Source organism: Mauremys reevesii, linkage group 5 (assembly GCF_016161935.1).
Source record: "Mauremys reevesii isolate NIE-2019 linkage group 5, ASM1616193v1, whole genome shotgun sequence".
In the NCBI taxonomy this organism is placed as follows: Eukaryota; Metazoa; Chordata; order Testudines; family Geoemydidae; genus Mauremys; species Mauremys reevesii.
In genome coordinates, this window is record NC_052627.1 from 34289746 (window position 1) to 34313619 (window position 23874).

The following is a 23874-nucleotide window of genomic DNA, read 5'->3' on the forward strand; positions in this document are numbered from 1 at the left end:
CACGTGGTAAAGAGCAAAGCACTGATGAACACCTGTTCTAGATACCCCAAAATCCATGGGGCTGGGAGTAGGATTCCCCGCAGAGCCTCAGGTTCCATGTGTTTAAGAGGCCACACCCCTTCCCATACCCAATGGACACTAATGAGTACCCCTTCCCTCCGAAGAGAATAATGCCTCAGGGTTTTAGTGGCTTCTAAGCTACAGATATTTGGATGAAATTCACGACTGTGGAAAATAGAGGATAACCATAAGGCCAAAAGCAAAAATGTCTGCTTTTCTCCTCTTTTGTGTGCAATGCAATATTATAATCCTCTTGTTTTACTGTCTGCTGCAGCATTTCCATATGCATGTCTAGGGTGGGCTAGTAATTCTCATATAAGCTATAAACAAATAAGTTATTAGAGAATAAGGCTTTGAATTTGTTTTGGCTAAGTGTGTATCATTAAAAGGATATGTAAGAAAATAATTGTTATTAGTATTGTTATTTAATTCATTAATTTAGAAGTTCAATTACGGACCATTGTTCTAGGCACTGTACAAACACATAGCATGTAATAAGAGTGTATAAAACACACCCATGAAGGTGCTACAAGATTTACTGGTAAGTAAAGAGCAATGAAAACACCAAATTTATCTTTCCATACACTAAACTGTACTCATTTGAAACTGGATTGAAAAAAATCAATTGAAAAATAACAAAATACTGAAGATAGTAACATCCAGAAAATATGTAACGGTGGAAGCAATTCTGGTTGGATTTTATAGTTACCAATAACCAAAGCTCATCAAATTGGAATGTCATCCTTTGGGGTGGTTTTCTTGCTATAATTGCCTCTTGCTGTTCTTCGGACTTCTGGTGTTTCTTCTGCAAAATTTCTAAAATTCTTAAATACTGCACATGGAACTCCTTAGTCTAGCTAGTATACATATACGCCCCTCCCCCCTTAGCAATATGGGACTGGCAGGGTGGTTGTGACCTCCTGTCACTTGTTGGGGGTTTCAACATCCGTGCTGAGAACCCAAGATCTATATATTCACAAAAACCAACCAATAGTCTGAGCAGACTGAAGGAAACTAGCGAAAATATTCTAATTATTAACACCAGAGAACTGTCATCTGATTTGCAGCATCTCAATTTATACTGTAAGCCCCTCAGAGCAAACGCTATGTCATATAGTACTTACCTAATAATCAATAGCAAATTGATGTTCATTTGTATGAGTCTGGTGCCTGTGTTAAGATTGAAGAATTAATGCCTATATTTTTACAAAATTTGGCCAGTCAGAGACAATGTCAAGCTAAATCTGTGCTCTTATGATATTTTTGTCATCAAAAGTAACAGCCTCACATAAATCATGGAAGAACGGAAGAGACATGCAATAGCAAGTTGAACAGAAGAAAAGCAAAAACGATGACTAAGATATATTATTTTCAAGGGTTTTAACTGATCTTTGTCAAACACTGTTCTCCGAGAACAAAAAAATTCCTCCTGAGCTCAGTGTGCCTATTAAGGCTTAGTCTTTCCCCACTGCCCTCTTAGGACATGACTGGGTGCTGTACTCACTCAGCCCCTCATCATCCAGGTGGTCCACTGTACAGGTCTGGAGATGGAAAGTCAGCCTTCTGGCTCAGGTCTGCTGGAGGTCACCCATTCCGGGGATCAGGTGAAAAGAAACACAGGCCCAAACATGCCACAGGCCTCTCTTCCTTCAGGGAGACCCTGGCAATCCACACAGTTTGGCTTAATGTCACCAGGCAAGCAAATGACTTGAGGTAGAGAGAGCGAGAGAGAGAGAGAGAGAGAGAGAGAGAGAGAGAGAGAGTGTGTGTGTGTGTGTGTGTGAGAGAGAGAGAGAGAGAGAGAGAGAGGGGGGGGGGTATTAAGAGGGGTAGCAGCAGATTACGAGTAAGAGCAGAACTAGAAACAGGCTGGAATCAAAACCTTCAGTCCAAACTAGAGCAGATGGGAAAATGTTTTGTCCCCCCCCCACCCCCCCCGGAGGAAAAGAAAATTGTTTTGTCCTTATGTCACAGAACATTCTGATTTTTCCTAGTAAAACCAAACATTTCCAGCCAAAACCAATAGTTTTCAGGTTTTGGATTTTAATGAAAATGAGAAATTTGCTACAGAAAGCAGACACTTTTCACAAAAAAATTACATTTAGTAAAAACCCAATTTTCTATGGTGAAACAGCTTCAACAGAAATTTTTTCAACCAGCCCTAATCATCTTAAAATTATAAACAGATGTGGCAGACAACTTCATGAAAATACCTCACAAGATTTTGTTGGTCTCAAATCCAGACCTGAACTCTACTTTAAATCTAAACCAGATCCAAACACTGGCTCTTCAGATCATCTCTCTTTGTAACAGTTCTCTTTCTTGTCACAAATAACTCTTTGCTAAATCAGGGCAAATAGTAGGAAAAAGTCTTAGTGAACATGTTCACTCACCTGAATTGTTCCTCAATCTGACCATGTTCAGAGCCTTTTCTTTTCCATAGACATTGGTATTTTGTCCAGGGAGGAACTTTTATTCAAACATATTCAGGTGCTTGTGCATTAACAAGAATATTCACACTGGAGATGCTTACATTAGATCATCCAGTCAGGGAACTGAAACAGTATCAGGTGACTTAGTTGCCTAATTACACAGCTGAAAGGGCAGACTGAGAATTCTGAATGTCTGATATGACTCACTGTGAACAGTGCATGAACAATGCACAGGCCTAAATGTGTTGAGAAAAATTATTTGCCAATCAATAACAAATAACCAAAAAAATCAGTAAAATTCATGACCTGCAAAAATTATTCTCAGATAGAAAACCCAACAACTAAATTGCTGGCAACAAACACTTCAACCAGTTCTCGCACTGTGTGAGTGCTATCTCCAGGTACAGTACTGGCTAGAGTGTAACTTGCATATACATACCTGTACATTTCCCTTGTGTGGATAAGAAGGGTCATTTCTTCAAATCTTGTAAGTTTTCCTGCACAACTGAGAGTGCTCATTTCAATCTCAGAGTATGTTGCTATGTGAATGCAGACCACAATTTGAGTCAAATTCTGCTTGGTTATGCCAGTCACTGCATGGGTTTACCAGAGGTTAGAGCCTGGTTCTGAGTTTCTAGTTTACCTTAGGCACACTATTAAACATACATACACAAACAAACACAAACCTGCCTTGTAAACATTATTTTTTGTAATCATGCTTATAGCTGCAGATAACTCGTGCTGATTTACTTCCAAACTTAACATACAAAGATATGGCTGTTAGAAAGTAGCTCTAATTAGAACACAGTCATTCCTCCTGGCAAAAGAGGCAAGTTTCCTGTATAAACAGATATTACAAATTTGTATAAAAATGTTTTTAAACAACAGAAAGGAAAACATACAACTTCTCTGTATTTATAACTTCACCAGTTGTGTGCATGTGAGTCCATTTAAATCAAGCATCTTATTCAGCTTTTTAGTGGCACTTTTTAGCTGCACTTCTCTAACAGTTTTGTAGCAGTTGAAATGAGTATAAAATACGACACACAAAACAAGGCACAGTTTTTTTCTTAACCTCTCATTTAGAGAATCAGCTGAAATAAACAGCAAGGAAAGAGTGTAAAATTTAGTGCTGACTTGACAAGAAATTTTTATTACTGCTTTCTTCAGCAATGCTGGACTTTTGCCAGGATTGCCCAAACCATACGATTCCAAGGTGCAGAAACTGCAGTGATGAGAGCATGGTCATTTTCTTAGCAATATGTGCAGTAGATTGAGCGTAAGTCAAGATGTAGATTGGATACGTGTGTAGGATGCTGAACAGAGGCAGCTGATGCAAGACAGAACGGAGAGGTGCACTGCAGGGAATAATAAAAATGCATATTATTGAATAAACTTTTAGCAATGGGTGGGTACATGATCAAATGCAACATTTCTTGGAAGGTTTAGATAAAGCATCAAGAGCATTAATTCTGCTTTCAGATCCACATCCAGGATTTCAATTCTGCTCTTTCTACATGCACAGAACTCAGTTTGATAAAGGAGTGAACACCACATGAAAGCTGCAGTGCTGGAGGCAGAAGAGAATTTGGCCAGAGAAGCGTACTTTTGAATGTTTATTTGTGCAAGGAGCCTTGCTAATTTGCATTTCACTAATGCATGTATTTTATGATTCACACTCAAATATGTCTTCCTTTCCATGCCCCAGCAAAAATGCAATAGCAGAATGTCAGTGTAAAATTATGAAGACATGTTTTCACACACTTGTCTTGCAAGACAACATACTAAAAAGGCTCAAATCATCAGCTAGTTTAAAAATGAACAGATCCACTGATTTCAGTATAACAACACACATTTGCTCCAGCTGAGGATCTGCTTCAAAATTCATAGCAAAATGCTGGGAAGAACGTCATGGTATGAGGAACTATTTACTTCTCTTTTAGGATTGTTCCACTTTGAAGGCTGCTGGTCTGATGTTAGAAAAAGTAGCAAGAGTTATTTCAGGGATGCAGGGGATGAGCCTGCCCCCGAAGACAGTAATAAATATCTATTGACTTAAGTGGTACAGGCCTATCTCCCCCAATTCCTTTTACTATGTTGTTGCATTAGTGGCCTGATTTGTCAAAGTTAAACAAAAAACACACAATCCGGTTTAGGATTCATCTGACTGCTATCAGTAAATGTATTTCATCACTTTGGTTTCAGGTCAGACATGCATAAAGAGAATGGCTTAAAGCCTGTTGTAAAAAATTAGGAATCTTTCCATTGACTTCAATAGATTTTAAATCAGGAACAAAAAGCTCAGCCATCCAGTTTTTATAAAGGATTTGAGAATGTCACCCTGTAAATGCATTTTCTCTTCCGTGATGAATGTAAAATATATTCCATTTCCAATATATCTTGCTGTTAACTTAGCAGGGCCAGATGTGATGTAAAAGGAAGAAGTTGTAGCACACTCCTCTGTCATTCTTGTTAGTGCCATTCCACTTTTGTGCAACAGGTAGCAGTACTCTATTTTATGCAGCAGGCATATGTGCCTCTCGATGAGCATGTCCCGCTTTTCAAAAACACAGGCCACTACCAGTGTGGTATTGTTTTCCTTTGAGCTAGGTCTCCAACTCAAATTTTGTCAAAGACGAGACCAGAAGGGTTCCGACTAAATCAGTTTTTTGAAGGAAAGGGACAACCTATTTTGTCCATGACACTCTATTCTGTCATAAACAACAACATTGGCAAAATTTGCTGAATAAATTTTATCTTGTAAGTTATTCTCCCACATGTACTTCTCTCTCTCCCCCTAGCCTTTCCTCTCTTACTGGTGTAGCAATTTTCTAAAAGTGACAGATCACCACTTGCTAATTCAGAGTTCTCCCGCTGCATGATTCATCTCATTTTAGCAATCTTCAGTTTACCTACTGTTTTAACAAACTTTTTCATCTTAAATGGTTTTCTCCAGCTGTAGTTCCTTCAGTAGAGATGAGGGTCCGGATCCTTAGTTGGTAGAAGTTGGCATAGCTCCACTGAAATCAGCGGAGCTATACCCATTCACACCAGCTGAGGATCTGGCCTGAAATGTTGAAAAGGGAGGCAAGGTATTTAATGCAGTAGTTGGAATTTGTTCACTTTTAGGTCATGCTGAGTCCTATGTAACAGCCACGTGGAGTTTGCCAGCTTCTGGAGCTCCAGTCTGAGCCTTTAGGGGGCCCTACAAAAAGGGCCTACAACTAAAATAGCTGCACCAGTCCTCTGACCTCATCCACTTGGAGTCAGGGTTAGGGACAGATGGAACTAGAAACCCCTGCTGAGGCCAACCGGGAGGCGTCTGCATGGGGCAATCTGTACAAGCAGTCCAGGGGACCAAAGAAAAGCCTGTCTTCAGAGCTGGGCAGCCGGAGAGCAGTGGCTTCTGGCTGGGAGCCCAGCTCTGAAGGCAGAGCCATTGCCAGCAGCAGCGCAGAAGGATGGATGGCATGGTATGGTATTGCCACCCTTACTTCTATGCTGTTGCCTGCTGAGCTGTGCCCTCTATCAGCAGCTGTCGCTCTTCAGCCACCCAGCTCTGAAGGAAGCAATGCAGAAGTAAGGGTGGCATGGTATGGTATTGCCACCATTACTTCTGCGCTGCTGCGGGCGGGGTCCTGCCTTCAGAGCTGGGCACCCAGCCAACCACCACCGCTCTCTGGCCAGCCGGCTCTGAAAGCAGCACAGAAACAAGGGTAGCATACTACAACCCCCCTAAAACAACCTTGCGACTCCCCTGCAACTCCCTTTTGGGTCAGGACACCCAAATTGAGAAACACTGGTCTCCCCCATGAAATCTGTATCGTATAGGGTAAAAGCCCCCAAAAGACCTGATTTCACAGCGGGAGACCAGATTTCACGGTCCGTGACATATTTTTCATGGCTGTGAATTTGGTAGGGCCCTAATTATATGTCATTTTTAACAGAAGCTGAAATTACGACTGAAATGTGTTTACCAGACAAGTCCTGGAAGGGGATCAACCTGTTCCATGCTGCTGGGGTCAGAGTGGCTGGACCAGGACTGCAGCTATACACAGACACTCGGGGTGTGATCTGCATGCTGTTAGGCTGTTTGTGAGAGGCCCAGGTTGGCAGCTACAACAGCAAGGCATTGTGAGGCACCCTAGTTGCAGGCCAGGTGGTGAAACAACCCTGACTGATTGGGATTGCACCCCACACTGTGATATCTACATAGGGGATGGTGCTTAAATTTGTTTCTGTCACTGCTTTTTAAAGCTGAATGGTTTAACTTTGGCCCTTTAACTTTGCACAAACCTGTTAAATACCAATGTTTTACCAGCTCTAAAGAATGAGGGAATTTAATATTGATTCCATAGGCCAAGCTCTGCACCCAGAGTGACACTTGTGGACCCATTGTCCTGCCCAAGAGCTGGGGACAACGGGAGGTAGAGAATAGCATATTCAGCCCCCATCTTTAAAGTCTCATCCAGCTGGGAACTGCATGAAAGAGCGATGAATGTCTTCAGAAGTCTCTCGGTGCAATGATGGTGTGTGGAAGTGAAGGCACTGATCTGAAGTGGCTAGACAATTCTGAGGGCTCATTTAATCCCAAAAGGCACATAAACACTCTGTTTGATGACAGAAGCAACAATAAAACAGGATAAAGTTCAGCTAAAAGCAATAGCTGCAGTGAGTCAAAAAAAGGTCATATTTTAAATGATATTACTGATGAAGCACAGAGCTGAGTTTTAGAAATTAGGGCTCAAAAAGCATAAACAAAGGGAATAAATGGCATTGTTATCGATATTGGCTCATATTGTACATTCTACTCCTGGGCAAAAGGGTACAGAAGGGAACTAACTAATATAAAAACTTTGGTGCTTTGCTGTGTTCACTGAGGAAGTGGTTTCTTTCCCATGAGGTGTGGCACTGGCAGGTGTACAAAGGCAAAAGTGCTGCAAATATAAGCAGAGGGCAGGAGGCCACAGAAGAATAATGCCCCAAGCTTATGGATCTCAGTCAGCAGCACAATCCCCCCACACCCTTTCTTATATCATCACTGGTCTCCTGGCACACCAGCAATGGCAGCACAATACACTGGCTGGCCATTTCATGGTTTCAGTCTGTGATCTTTCTAAGGGGGTTCAGAGAGCAAGGAGCAGAAGTAAAAATTTCTTCAACCAACATTAACTGTCAGCAACCTGTAAAATATGTAGATTCTTCCTGGCAAACCAGTTCTCCAACCTCGCTCCTCACGTACACTCTGGAAATGAGTGAAAAGAATGTGATAGAATAATGATTGCCTCTATCTTCATGCCTCAGAAAGTATTGATGTTTTAACCATCCCCTTCTTATCAGGAGAGAGGGAGCAGTGACACCACCACGGAGAAGAAGAGATTAGAATGTGATCAAAACCTAGTCTCAGGAGGAAGATCTATTTTCTTGTAATGTCTCTTTTCCATCTCTCTTCCATATGTTAACTGTCTCCCCTATTGTTTGTTTATTCTCCGTATGGTGGTCTCCCTCCCATTTCCCATGTTACTTCCCTGCCGTATGTGCTGTAGCAGCAGCAGTGGCAGAGTGTTCATGAAACTGACTGACAGTCCAATCTTGGAAGAGCCTGAATATTGCACTTTAGAGAGCAGGAAATCCATCAGTTTCATTGACACTAACGGGAAACACAGCAGGAACACCATCAATCCACCCTCCTTCATCTAAGTGAAGGACAGCAAGTTTCAGAGCGCTTCATATTAAGATTATTTTTAAAGTGTTGAAAATAGGCCGTGCCACCCATTACCATACAGTGGTTCTAATATAGTATACTGCAGTGTTCCCCCTTGCTTAGCGGAATAACTCACATACCATTGCAAGGTAACTGTTGGCTAAAGTTGAGATTTATAATGGTGGCTACAATAGCCTATTTCTGGAGACAGATGTAATATTAGTTTTAGTTAAAGGGGTATGTTATCTCCTCCTCATTATAACATAATTCTGCAATTAATGTATCATCATATATCAATATAGTAATATTTTTCACTTCTATAACTTAAACATTTTAAAGTGAAGTCTGACCATCCTTGTCAGGTAGGTATAATTAGCCCATTTTGCAGATGGGAGACTGAGGCACAAGAGATTAATGCTCCAGTTTTCAGAGCTTCTGCTTACACTCAGCTCCCACTGACAACAAGAGCTGCTGGTGCCCAGCATGCATGAAATCAGGCCACAGGTGACTTGTTGAAGGAGGACAAGAGTGTAATAAGAAAAAACAAAAAGGAGTTTAAAAAAAGAAACAAAAAATTTTTAAAGACTTTAAAACAAAAAATTTAACAAACAAGTGACAACCCTTAAGTATGAAAAATACAAAAAGGAAAATACAAAAAAAGAAAAAAAGGAAAAAAAGAAAATAAATGGATTCTTTATGAGATGATAAAATGGATAAGGAGATGCTAAGAGGATCAAGAGGATTGAGCTAGAGTTTGTGAGGTGACCTTGAGGACTGAGGACAGAATTGAGGTGTCACTAGAGGAGGTTGTCTTAGGAATTGATTTCTCAAGGAATTATTTGATAAAGAGAAATTATGTGAGTCAAAACATTCAGTTCTCAAGTCTCACTGAAATGGAAAGAACCAAAACTTGAAGTTTAAAAATTGTAATTAACTGTAAAACAAACCTTGTACCGTAAGTAACCCCAACAGCTAAAAAAAATGGCAATCCAATATTTAAAAAATTTAAAGGGGACGGGCATATTATCTAAACCCGTAACAACCGGTAAATACGCAAGAAAGTAGATAAAATAATAGTTGAAAATAAATAGAAAAAACACATAGAAAAACATAAACTCTTGAGCAATAGTCAACATGGTTTCTGTAAATAATAATGTCTTCTTAAAGAGTTAGAAATCTTTGAAGAGGTCAACAAAAGAACAACAGACAAGTTGGATCATGGTAGACATAGTGTAACTAGATGCCCAGAAAGCTGTGATGAGAAGGTCCTAACCAAAGGCGTAAAGGAATAAAAAGTCTTGGTGGAAGGGAGAACTGGTTAAGGGAAGAAAGGGAGAAAAAAGGAAAGGAGGAATTATAGGAAGAAATTTAGAGAATGGAGAGGAAATGAGAGTGGTGTTCAGTGGTGTTCAATCTCAGGACCAATCTATTCAGTTTTATTCAATTTATTCATAAAGTTAGGTGAGAAAGAGGAAAAAAAGGACTAAACTAAACTAGACAGAAGAGACTAAACAACAACTAAAAAAGAAGAAAAAGAAAAAAAAAAAGAAACAAAAGATCTCACAAAAAAACAAATGACAACTGAAAAAAAAATAAAAAAAAAAAAAAAAAATATACATTGGAAAAAATAACCCCAAATATACATACAACATGATACAAGCTAATTATACAACGATGTCAGGAAAAGATCTTGGAGTTATCGTTGATAGATAGTTCTCTGAAGATGGTCCACGCAGTGCAGCAAAAAGCAAAAAAAAGCAAGCAGAAACAGGAAAAAGGGAAAAAGGAAATAGAGAAGAATATAATATATATTATAATATATTATATATATATATACATCCCATATACATATCACATATCTGTGTACAGATGTGTCTAAAGAATCTCAAAAAGGTAAGAAGCTAGAAAAAAGAAAAGAAAAGAGCAACTAGGGTCAGGGTAGGGAGAGGAAGGATGAGGATGGAAAGAGAGAAAGGAGGCTTTGAGAAAGAAAAAGAGGGGAGACTAAGGAGTATATATAGAATCATATAAAAAATCATGAGTGATGATGAGGAAAAGGAAGTGGAAAAGTTATTTACTTATAGACAAATACAAGAACTAGGGAAACACAATGAAAAATTAATAGGCAGGTTTAAAAGGAAAAAAAAATAAGTTCTTCTTCTTGCGCACGCTCAATCAACACTCCTCCTTACCTGAGAGAGGTTGAGGAGGAGGAGAACTATAAGACTAAAAATAAGGGATAAAAGGAAATGATGAATATGGTGTGGCATAAAATATTAGCCATGATGAGTAAGAATGATGGGATCCCTAGCCTCTGTGTCTCAGAGGATGGGGATGGATGAGGAGAGAGAGATTGATCATTCATTGCCTGTTAGGTTCTCCTCCCAGGGGGGGCTGCATTGGCCACTCGTCGTCAGACAGGAGACTGCTAGATGGGGACTTTGGTCTGGTCTGCACGCCCTCTTCTATGTTTCTTATGTTCTTATGTTATGTTCTTATGACTGTGGCAGTTTCAGGAACAGCACGTAGATCTTCTTTCAGCCCTATGCTTTCATGACATGATCATTCTTCTCTGTGTAAGGCTGCGTAACTCGTTAACTTGTTCAGATGGACTGGGTTCTTCAGTGGGCTGGCAACAGGATGTAGCAACTTTCATTTTTTGGCAATTGGTTCAAATTCACCTTAGGTCCAGAATGAAGGAAAAGTAATTGATAAATTTTGTGAAATTAATTGGTGGTCTCAGTTCAGGTCTTGGTGGATCATGTCTGGCACTCTTGTTGGCAATCTCAGAAGAGAGGCCAAGGACTGCATTGACAGGAAGACTAAAAATGCAGTAATATTCTATTTATCTATCTCTATATCTTCTAAGCCAGGGGTCGGTAACCTTTCAGAAGTGTGCCGAGTCTTCATTTATTCACTCTAACTTAAGGTTTCACATGCCAGTAATACATTTTAATGTTTTTAGAAGGTCTCTTTCTATAAGTCTATAATATATAACAAAACTGTTGCTGTATGTAAAGTAGATAAGGGTTTTAAAATGTTTAAGAAGCTTAATTTAAAATTAAATTAAAATGCAGAGCCCCCCCGGACCAGTGGCCAGGACAGTGTGAGTGCCACTGAAAATCAGCTTTTCAAAATGCCGCCTTTGGCACGTGTACCATAGGTTGCCTACCCCTATTCTAAGCAATCAATCCTAATGACTCTCATCATTATACAATGTTTAAAATAGTTTTAAAAGCAATATATGGAACAGAAAAGAAAGTGCAGGTAGCAACTGGTGATTAAAACAGAGTCCTTGAGATACAATATGCAATAGTATAGGTTGTCAGTGAACTACTAGAGAACAGTTAATATTCCAACAGGATATAATGAGATGCCCAAAGTAAAAAGGTCACATTCATTAACAAAGCCCATCAGCAAACTCTGCTGCTGCTGAAAACGGGAGTAGTAAATACACATAATCCTTTCATCATTTAAATGACAGATTACTGAATGGCTATAGCTGATAGCTAATTAGTGTTGCTTTGCGAAGAGCCTCCTTACATTAATACCTTTGTATGTTTTACCTCAGTGATCACTTTATTAACCAGTTGTGGTGCTGGAAATAAAGAGCATACAAACAGAATATAGTATAAAAAGAAACAGCAAAAAACCTCAGTGGTTAACTTTTCAGTGACAGCTCCAAATTCTCTGGTGACGGGAAATCCCTTTGAAAATAATAAGGCCATCCTCTTGTACCCTGCTGTCATTGTTCCAGGATAAGCTCTACCTCTGAGCTCTCTCTGTCTCTTCATGGGTAGCCTTCCAAGTGCCAGACCCAGTGCCAACACCTCAGAGTGGAATCCTGTGATTTGTCCCACTTATAGGACTGGGTTCCCAGGTTACAAAACCCCTGTTTACCAACTGTGTTTCCCCAGCAGATCCAACTATAATTGGCCCCTGCTACAGGCTTCCATTCAGGAACCTGTGACTAAATGAAAAGGCAGTGATCTTGACCATTTTTTTCAAAACAAAACGTTATGTATTCATGCATAGTACTAAATCAATCAGACAGGCAAGGGTTAGAACAACAAAAGGTCCACACACATGGCATCTTATCTAAGCATAGCATTTCCATAGCAAGCCTTAGTTAGGTCCAATTTACCCCCACTCTCCTGGGGACTGGATTACAATCTTTTTTTGCAGACCCGCCTCTGCCTTCAGGGCCAGTGCTTTTAACAATTTCCAAATTCTTTCTTCCGATTTTCTCTCTGTAGGGCCCTGGTTCTGCCATTAGCTAGTGGTGGTTGTGCTCCCCTTGGATAGTGACAAAAGAGCAACATCTTTTGACACCCATATTGTTTGTCAAGTATCAAGGATTTGCAACCATTGTCTGCCTTTCTGCAGATGTGTAAAACCACCCAAGACTGAGTTAACTCTTTACTATCATGCTGTCTAATACATGGGTGCAATCAATAGAAGAGGTACACAGCATAGCAATAAAAACATTTCAGATATCTCCCATGTTCTTCACACTTTCTACTACACATTTGTATATTTCGCTGTTAGTGAATGACTTTTGGCTTGGGTTACTCCTTGGGTTCCAGCAACTTCTTATGACAAGACACAGGCTGTGAGCACCTAAATTAGGGTACAGAGGTGCAAGCAACCTGAACCCACCCTGTTCTGCCAAGGGGCTGGAAGTGCAGGTGTAACCCACAAGTGTGTAAGGCTGGCCAGAGATGGGGTGAGTCCAGAACACCTAGAAAATGCTTGATTGAGTGCATTCCTTGGACAGCTTTCATCTCTCACAGTGTCCCAGCTAGAATCTAAAGTTGCTCCCCTTACGTGAAAATAATTTGCAGCATTGATTTAGTTCTGCCACAGAAGTGAGGCACCTGTGGTCCTAGAGGATATATCTGTACAACTATGTAGTCCTTAGCACATAGGGAGCCAGTATGTACTCAGTGGCTAGCTTTGATGTCAGTGGTGGTCCTTGGTGAGGCATTTTAGGTTCATGCTAGGATACTAATTTCCCTTCATTCCATTACATATGTTCACTAATAAAGGGCACATTTGAAAGTGCCCCTCAGTGCTACACTGTGTCTGAGAGGCTGGTTAATGAAGTACTACTGCTGCTTTGAAATCCCCTTACTGAAAGGTGTACTTTGCAATAAGGAGACCCAGAGCCACTGCTGCATAGGAATCCTCATCTCGTAGCGCTAAGCTTGTCTCTCTCACCAACAGAAGTTGGTCCAATAAAAGATATTTCCTCACCACCCTTGTCTCTCTCATACATAAAATTATCAGCTGTGAATTATACACAGAACTGGGCAAAGGTACATTGATTTTCTTATTTTTCTCAGGGCAGCAGTACCCCGGCTTTCCCAGTGATTGAGAGCCTTCACTAATTTCTGCTGAATACCCTTTCCCATGTCTCAAGGCCTCTGGATACTGCTTTGCAGGATGTACAGTTCACAAGCCTACTACAAAAATGCAAACCCTTTCAGGCAACCTAGAGAAGTCTCCAAAGATTCTAGAAATGAACAAAAAGATATCAGTTGTCCAGTCTAGGTAGCTCACCTAATACTGATCTCGCACCACTCTTACCCCTGCATTCTCCACCATTCACTTCAGTGGAGTCACTACTGATTTACACAGATGTGAGCAAGATCAGAAATAGACCTCATATTTGGATTATGATGGTTTTTAGTTACATGCAGCACAGGTTTTCATTCAATACCTTTGTGACAGTATATGTATAGTATGATAGTATATATCTGTTCAGTATATCAGACTACACATTTCCCCAAAGCCTCTAATTTTGCTGGTGCTATTAGTTGTACCTACAACTGCACCCACTGTTTAATTGCACACAAAAGCCAGTTGTGTTTCTGACTCAGTGCAAATCTGCCGCTCTACTACTGAGGGCACACTGAACTCTGACTAAAAATCAGGGCCATAACTTATAACACTACATACTATAGCACTATGTGCATTTCTGTTTATTGCAGTAGTGACGCCAGGATTACGGCTGAGATGTCACTTCTATTCCATGGTTAAGAGCATGCATCACGGATATGAAGCAATTATTAGAAATTGTTTTATATAAAAATAAATAATTTATATATGCTCTTACCTCCATTAATGATCTTTAGGCATCTGTTCCTTTTCTGGTGGGTTTCGAGTTGCAGACTAAAAAGATGTATACAATTTACAAACAGCCATGAATGTGACATGAGCAGTTAGGATAACATAGAATGTTGAAAAATCTAGTAAGGTCACAAAGTTTATAATTAGAGTGCGTGATTGTTTTTACAGAATGTGACATGTTAATTTTGAAAATTCTCCTTTAAATTCTCCAATATCCTTTCTATATTTCTGGCAGCCACTTAAGTAATGTTTTTCTTCCCAGGTGTTAAATATGGAAAATACTAAGGGGGAAAACTGTGAAACTTCTATAAAAATTGGTCATTTTTGTTGGAGAATGAGCTGGGGTGGGTCTGACTCTTGCCTCTGACTATGCAAGAGTCCCCTCCTCTTTGTTTGGGGATGTGCAGCTGCAAGGATGGAGTGGTGTCTGAGGGAGATTAAGAGGTTGGGGAGTATTGTAAAGACACCGGGCCTCTCTAAGAACATCCCAGCCATGGTCTTTAACATCTTGGGTCTTGGTCATTTCATGGAGCTTAAGTGATGCCTCCTCCCATTCCTGCCTATGGGATAATTCCAAGGAAACACTATGTGTTTGTGAGCTCTTCCACTGAGTAGCATTCACTTTGAATTATTTCACTTCTAGTAACAGGGAAAAGCAAAGGATTTGAAATCCAATAACTGGCTCCATATTTCATGAACACTTTGAATTGGTGGATGTGTTCAAAATAAAGGAGTGTATTTTATGGTTTAGGCCCTCTCTACTTATTATCTGTCTTATGGATATTTGTATATGCATTCCCTTCCCTATCAGAATGGAGTCCACTGATTATTAAGTTCGTGAGTTTACTGAGATAACTGCCAGCAGTGGGAATAGAAACAAGATGCTGGTGAGAGATGAAGGGCTAGGGAAATGCATCCAGGTAATCAAGATAGTTTATTGATTATGAGCACTAACAGTTTGTGAAAGAAGCTCAATGCTATTCTGAAGGCTTTTTGGATGAAGCTATGGAAGCAATTTGGTCTTTGATAGACAGTTGGGCAAACTTAATTAAACCATATATGCTTTATTGCCATGCGCTTCCATAGGTTCAGATAGTGAAATCTAGGATTGCTTTACTCCAGTAGGTGACCTGGCCATGTGTAGTACGTTGGGGAGTTGAGCTGTATTGGAGCAGTTATAACAATAAGAGGACAGAATGTTTAATATAGCAGCACATGATGAAATAAAGATAGTCCTTGGAGATAAAGCTTTTTCTCACAGAGAAATGAATAAATTAACATGCACTTTCATCTTTCATATTTAAAAAGTCAGCAGTGTCTGAAGTCATAATTATGTGTTGGCTACTGAATGGCCTAAGTAAAATGATTTCCATCCAGTTCCCAGTGAACAAGCACCCACAGGACAAAACAACCATCAAAATTGCCTCAGCATTCCACCCATATTGGTGGTCTCAAAGATGCCAAGGCTGGAATGGGCACTAAGATTGAGTTACCGTCTCACCCCAGTTGTGGCTCCAGCAGAATATGTTAGAGGCATATTCATGGGGCAGAACTGTGACCAAAGGACTACAATTTCCAGGTGTATAAGTCTGACATGTTTCCGGAGACCTATGTTCATTCAAAGTGCAATTATGCACACTGATGACACATAATCCCCCTCCCCCCCGAATAAATGGTCAATACTGGCCTTTTGGTCTTTCAAATACAATTTATGTTAACTTCAGATGTTTTGGAGCCTCTATCTGGCCCTGTTGTTCCTTTCCATTTTGCAGACAGAGGCTCTGCACCTCTGATCAGGTAAACTCCTGCATCACTGGCGGCAGGGCTTTCAGTGTCAGCACATGGGGCAGCACTGGCTGTCTGGGCACAATAGACTACTGTTGTTTAAAACATAGGTGCATTACTGAGTGATACTCAGTATGGTACTACATACCCATCTAGTCCTTGGCACTAAGATTAGCAATGAGGTTGCTAATTACGGTAATTTCAATTCTGATGGCAAGTTTTATGATGTGGAAACTTGTCCACCCAGAACTGGCCTGAGAAGAGTTCATTCTACAAAAATTACCAAAGAGCCATCAGAAGACAACAACAATTTACAGGCAGTTCATATCATCATCAAGCAAAACTATTTTCTTTAATCACCTCTGATCACTTTGAATCATCTCTCATATTTATTTTTAGAACATGATTGTGGATGATTTTTAAATTATGGGAAATGTCACACAAAACTCAAGGCAGTTTGTATGTGATAATAAGTAAATGTTGCAAAAGTGCCTTTGGCCAGATTCTTAAAGATACTCAGGTGCATAATTGCTTAGTGGGATTTTCAGGAGTGCCAAGGAGCCTAACTCCATTGATTTCAATGATAGTTAAGTGCCTATGTGTTTTGAAAATCTAAGGCACCTTTTTTCTATCTTTAGGCACCTAAATACCTTAAAAAATCTGGCATTTAGGAGACTAAGTCTCATTGACTCTCAGTGGGACTTTTAGACTCCAAAATCACTTTTGGAAATCGCTCTTCAGCTCCTAAGCCATTTAGGCATTTTTGAAGACTTTACCATAGGAGGTTTTCTTTGGTGATTCATTTTTGTCTCCAGTTCTATAAGAATGCAACAAACATGTGATCATATCCATGCCTTAACGAACGTCATTTTAATTGTGATCAGAGAATCAGCTTTATTAAAACCGAAGTGTTTTCTATGTCCATATTCGGTGCTTGAGCAAATAGCAAGTGCATCCATATGCCACACACTTACTCCTTATTTAATAGTAGTAATTGTTAAAATCAGATAAATCCCACTTGCCTTTCCAGAAAAACAAATCAAGATAAACTCTCTTGCTGCCCATAAAAGGCATATTTTTTACGATTAAATCATATATTAATAGCCACATAAAGTATTACATGGGGACCCAAAGATAGCAAGATAATGTAGTAGAAGACTCAGCCTGACCCTGCTTCAAACTGAAGTTCATAGCACAGTTTCCACTGACTTTAGTGGGAGAAAGATCAGCAGCAATATCAAGAAATTCAAAATCACACTTCGTAAAAAGCAAAATTCAGTTATCCCCCTGCTCGTTTACAAAAATAACTAAACGCCTTCCTGAATATGTTTATGGAATAATAAGTGTGCATGCTAAATCTAATCTTCAAACGTGGCTACTGAATAGGACATCCAAGTCTGAGTGTCTAAAAGTGGGATATGGAGATATGGTTAAGGAGTCTATGTCTGAAAACTGTTATCTCCATATTTCAATTGCAAATGAATTCAAACATATGTGGGAGCTATGAAAATATCTATACATACCTGTTTTTTAAATGGTGTGGTGTACAGCAGGTCTCTAAAATGAAGGCTTTCCCCACAAACTAAAGAAAGAAGATATGCTACTGTCATTTTTGATTCAAGCCACGAATTAACATCTGTTGGGTGGACAGAGGAATATTTCCTGTTTGCCCAGCGAAGATGAAATTCAGAATCCTTTGCCAAAGAATCAAATGGATGCTCATGGACTGGAGGATATCTTTACTGAATGCTGCAGATACACACTGCTTAATGTCCTGTCTGGTCAGTGTGTCTTATTCCTGCATTCTTTATTAATTCATCACACCAGCACTGATTCTATTTTGGACTGGTAACCATGATCATCTTATTACCAATTTATGGTATGGTAGATGGTACAATATGGCTGATAACCATCTCTGCTGTCATGCAAAGAAATCGACGCTAGCCACGGGACCATGACACACACACCGATTTAATGTGCTTAGAGATGTAACCTTCTAATGTCCCAGCCTTACACTCATCATTTTGACAACTAACTCAGTGGGAACTCAAGGATTAGGGCCTCAGTAGTTAAAATCTGTTTCAGAAGGATCTGGGATCCCTTCAGGAGCTTCCCAGTTTCTCCTCCTTTTATGTCTCTGCCTTGTCATTCCCACCCAAGACGGGTTGATGAAGTTCTGTCTTATGCCCATTTTGAATGCCAACTAGAGAGACTCAAGTCAGAGCGATATAAGACACGGTAGCAGGATTCATAGATGTTAAAACTCGAAGGGAACATTCTGATGATCTAGTCTGACCTGTCTAATGCACACAATAGAACTTCACCCAGAATGGCAGGGCTCTCCTGTTAACCTTGAAGGTCAGGTGGCAGGTGTGGTTCATTAAGAGAGAGAGAGAGAGAGAGAGAGAGAGGGGCTCTCAGGAAAGAGGAAACTAGAGAGAACTAGGAGAACAGGAGGTCCTGGAGGGAAACACTAGGAGCCAACCCAAGCTCAGAGAGAAAGCTTAGTTTGAGGTTCATATCAAGTAACTTGTTTGTGAACTACCAATAAAATCAAACCCTAGGAAGGGAGTGATTCTGAATACTAACTCAGGGTCTGTGTGCTCTGTTGTGAAACCTGATAGGGATTCAACCATTTCACAGGTGCAATATTCTAAGCTCCTGGCAATGTGGGGACTTTCAGACTGAATCCTCTAGGTTACTACTATATCACTCAGCTAACCAAAATGCATTATTTCAATCTAAGGAATCAGCTATATAACTTGGAATTTTTGTGCAGTAATTTTTGCCAGAGGTGGCACTCTGAAATGTACCTATACTAAGGTGAACTTTTAAGATTAAGCTAGTATCACTTACCATTTGGATGATGTTCAATGGTGATTTTGTCTGCCAGGAGGAAAAAATATTGTTAGAATGCATTATTTGTTTTACTATCTTTCTGGCATTAGAATAATAGAATCATAGAATCTCAGGGTTGGAAGGGACCTCAGGAGGTCATCTAGTCCAACCCCCTGCTCAAAGCAGGACCAAACCCAACTAAATCATCCCAGCCAGGGCTCTGTCAAGCCTGACCTTAAAAACGTCTAAGGAAGGAGATTCCACCACCTCCCTAGGTAACCCATTCCAGTGCTAGTAACCCATTCCAGTGCAAGTGTGTGTGTGTGTGTTATTTTCCCTCTTTGGATTGGATAAGTATATAGGTGTGTAAATATAGATAGCTATAGTATCACTTGTACACTCACACACACCCTATAGCTATATATGAAGGACAGATTTTTTTTTAAGCAGTTTACTATTCTGTACTAATTGTCAAAATTAAACAGCAGGACAAATTGAACTATTTTTCCATGGGATTTCACATACACTCCACTTAATCAATTAGTATTAATATTTAGGAATAGTTTTTAGTTACCTGAGTGATTACCTGTTTAAAAGTACCTATTTTATATTTACTTTAAAAATGCTCCTTGGTACTCCAAAGAGTACTCAATGAATACTGAGTTTTATCAAATTACTACAACACATTAACCATCAAATCTACGTAAGTGCACTGTTTTCCAATGTAATCATGAAAACAGTAGTGTGGGTGATTTCCTGATTAGGGGAGCAGAGAGAAAAATAATTTGCAAACATTTTGTGATTTAGAAATAGAATTTTGCATTGACTGTGTTCACATCCTATTTTTAACAAATGTTCTATGAATGGAGTTTTGTTTGTATAAATATTTGCGGGAAAATTTCAGGTTCATACTCAAGATTTGTCTAACTGTGAAACAAACTTAGTTTCAAGACAGAATGAAATTTGTTTGGGGAAGAAATGCAAGTAGTTTTTAAAGTGCAGGCCATCCCATCAGGAATAAAACAATATGGTATAACTTTAAATAATGGAAAAAAACCTCAGCTGACATAATGAATAATGAATACTAATTATGTGAAAAAGCTCTTGCAGTGAGCAGTTCCTGAGCAATTCACAGGCACTAAATATGAATATTTTTGAACAGTGAACAAGTTTGTAAAAACCAATGTGTGTTCACTGATGAATCACAAACAAGAAAAAAAAAAGACTAAATTCACCACATAAACTGTTGTTAGGAAATTGATTGCCCATTTCTAGTCCCAACACTTTATTAAGAAAAACAGTGCATTACAGACAAGCTGAGCGGTAGACACTGAGGGTGAAATCCTGGCCCCAACTGAAGTCAATGGCAAAACTCCCATTGACTTCAGAAGGGTCAGGATTTACCCTAAAAGTTGATCAAGACTTTATTGCATTTAAAATAATCCCTGTGATTTAAACCAAGATACACAAAGTGCTCACTAGGGCCTGATCTAAAGGCCAACCTGGGATTTGGATTGGTACCTTAGCAGAGATATGGCATATTTATCCCACAATTCATGTTTTCATTGTATTGAAATGCTACTTAGATATAATTTACCATACAAAATTTCTTCTTCTGGTCTCTTCCCAATAATGCTATCTCTGAGTTGGCGTACTTTTTCCTTAAAAAGAAACACACAAACAACAATAAAAATCAGTAACTAGGGTTGATTGTAAAAAATAATGAATGAATTGCTGGAAAAGGTTGGCTTTTTAGTATTCTGAACGTTTAGCTTCTCACCACAGGAAAATCATTTAAAAAGGCAAGGAAGAATGCTATGCTGCTCTATAGGTGCAGCCTTTTAGTTTCAGAACTTACCCCCAAACCATCAGCAAGTTACAGCGTATCTAGGGCTAGATGACAGTTACACTCATATCCACATAGATTTAGACAGTCTGCATTGGTCTTTGTAGCCATAATAAGAGGTAGTAATTTTCTAGCCAATTGAGAAATAAAGTGCTAGTAGAAAGAAACTTTAGGGCCTGATCCTACCATCTTTATTCATGATAAGTAGCATCTTACTATGCAAGTAATCCCACTGATTGTCTGCAAAGACATATTGAGTCTTAAATATTTATTTTCTGTTTAAAACAAATGTTTAGTGTGAACAAATTTCAGCCCATGTATTACTTGTGAACTGCAAATCGAAACAGGCATTTTAATGGGGCTATTTGCAGAATAAAACACTATTCAGCATGAATACTGATACAGTAATAGAATCATGGTCTAAGGGATCTGGAAGATATCCTATTCTTCACTTCACTTCTTTGTACTTCTGATAATTGCTGGTGGGGCTACTGCCAGCATAATGATTTCTTTGCTGCAATACAAAAGTGGTTCCATTTTAGTGGTGGGTGGGAATACATTGATCCCTATATGTATATACTAGACTGTAGCGCGTAATTCTGCATGCAAGCTGTTTGAGACCTGTGTAAAACCCTATGTAATGTATATACAATGTCTTACATATCTGAAATGGTAAAACTTCCATTAGCTGGCTCTATTCATTTTGGGAGTTGGTTCCCCTCCTGCGAGTAATTGAGAAGGGTTCAGCTTATTCAATGAGAGAAGGCTTATGGAGAAGAATTCAAAGATAATCATTTTTCATACGTGTTACACAGCTTTCATAGATGATCAAAACAATAAGAAAAAGATTTTAAAAAAGTAAACAAAACATCAACAAAATGGTGCAAAAGCTATGTTCTAAATCCATAGTTAGGTACCAAAATACTCAACCTAAATTAAATGTTGAGAACCCACCTGCTCTCACTGAAATCAGCTGCTGGGTGCACAACACTTTTGAAAATAAGGGCCCCTGGGTATGTCTATACCACAGTTGAGTGGCCAGATTCCCAGTGTGGACAGACAGACTTGTGCTAGCTCTGCTTGAGCTAGTACGCTAAAAATAGCAGTGTGGATGTAGCAGCATAGGCGGAGGCTGAGAGCTGCCTGAGTCTGTGCCTGCTGAACTCTTGGGTCTGAACTTGTGTGGCTAGCCCAAGTCGCATCTGCACTGCAACGTCCATGCTGCCATTGTTAGTGCACTAGCTCAAGCAGAGCTCATGCAAGTCTGTCTGGCAGTGCTGGGAATCACAGCTGCAGTATAGATGTACGCTTATTTGGATGCCTAAGTATGGATTTAGGACTCCAAATTTAGGTACGTATTTTTGAAACTCTTGGACAAGATGTCCTACAAGCAAACATAATCCTTCAGAAGTATACCTGCTGTGGAATTTCTAATCTGCTTTTTTCATTCTGCCATTGTTTAAATTTCTCAAGTGCTTCATCCACAGTAATTGCTCCCTTCTTCACCTGTTCCTGCAAAAGGATCAGTTCGTCCTGTCCAGAAGGGATGCTGTGTTTCAAAGTGGTATAGGTGGAAGTGTCAGTTCGAACTCTGTCTGTAGTTATCAAGTGTAAAGAGTTAAAAAAAAAAGGCACAGACGGTTAATTCATTTCTAAAACTGTTTTTCTTTTCAATGAAGGCTCATTTTGAGCAAGAGCATGTGAGCAGCAAATCTGTAAGGAGATGGCAATTAATCCTTACCATCTTAACCAAGTTTACAGCCAAGATCTATAGAGAAAAATGCAATGAGCTATTTGCTAGTGATCTTTTGAAGTAGTGTGTCCTGGTGAACAAAACTTTCAAACTCATTGCCATTTGCCTGATTGGTTCACTCTTCATTAAATTAAGTTTATATAGCAGCTCCTCTTTTGAGATAGTGCCGTACCATTAATTAATTATGAAATTCCACAGAATTCAAAAGGAAGTCTTGACATAAGACTTACCATATTGGGTCAGACAATGGTCCATTTTGCCCTGTACCCTGTCTCCAATCATGGCCTGTACAAGAGCTTCACGGAGAGTGTACAGAACGAGGCAATTATGGAGTGATCCACCCCTGTATTCCATTCCTGGCTTCTGGCAGTCAGAGGTTTAGGGTCACCCTGAGCATGGGGTTGCATCCCTGATCATCGTGGCTAAGAGCCATTTGTATCATATGTAGACATATTATATCAATGCCAAGTTATTGGCTTTATAAACCATGACATTACATGGGGATAGGAGTAGAAAATCCCAAATTCCCATTAATATCCATTTCCCTCACTCCCCAAATTCCCATCAATATCCATTTTCCTCTCCCCCCAAATTCACATATCATATTTCCCAATAGCTTGTGCTGAGAGTAGGTTAGAAGCTGTTTTGAATTTTCATATAATTCACTCAGCTATAATGATCAGAAAATATGCAGGGTCAAAAAGAACTCTTATAATTTCTATGTAGCTTCATAGGACTAGAGTGTAACTAATCCCTATGCAGGTGTGCAATTGAAGAGACGTAATATGGAGCTCAATGCTGTCACTCTCACGGTTTAGCCCATATGTTCTTAGTATTCTCAGCTATTGGAATGGCTGCTTGGGGGCAAAGGCAGCTGGGAGTAGGTTAAAGCAGCCCAGAGACTGATCTGATTTTTTGAGGGATATTGAAACAGTTCTGTCAGCCCCAGAATCAGGGAACTAAAAAAGGTGGCATAATGCCACTGCTGGTCCCCTCACCTCATCTCCTACACAGGATGCAGCTAGACTGAATCTCAGAACTGGAGCCATAGTATTTTTCTTTACCTACATGTAAGCTTTTAATTGATTATGTCTGATTATGCACAACATCCCTTTATTCTACATGAGGGATGACCTGCTGTGCAAAGGGAAATATACCTTGATGAAGAGAAAAAAGTCATTATTGAGCCCCATTCTGCTCTTTTCCAAGAATATAATGAACCAGCATACGTTGGCCATGAATCTCCACCACTTTCCATCTCTGATAATAATTTACATTTGTGCATAGAGAGTGCAAATTACTATACAGGATGCCAGGCGGGGGG

General features: G+C 39.6%; 1 protein-coding gene across 3 annotated transcripts in view; it reads right to left on the minus strand.

The window, feature by feature from the left end:
• Positions 1-2166: 2166 nt before the first annotated feature.
• Positions 2167-23874, minus strand: part of BANK1 (B cell scaffold protein with ankyrin repeats 1) — a 282847-nt gene continuing 261139 nt past the window's right edge. For all 3 annotated transcript variants that reach the window (XM_039541897.1, XM_039541894.1, XM_039541895.1), the window contains 6 exons: positions 22214-22392; positions 20549-20612; positions 18970-18999; positions 17637-17695; positions 14315-14370; positions 2167-3850 (listed from right to left, as the gene is read on the minus strand). In XM_039541897.1, the coding sequence (XP_039397831.1) occupies positions 14320-14370; positions 17637-17695; positions 18970-18999; positions 20549-20612; positions 22214-22392 (383 nt within the window). In that variant the 3' untranslated portion in view covers positions 2167-3850; positions 14315-14319. The remainder of the gene's footprint in view (positions 3851-14314; positions 14371-17636; positions 17696-18969; positions 19000-20548; positions 20613-22213; positions 22393-23874) is intronic.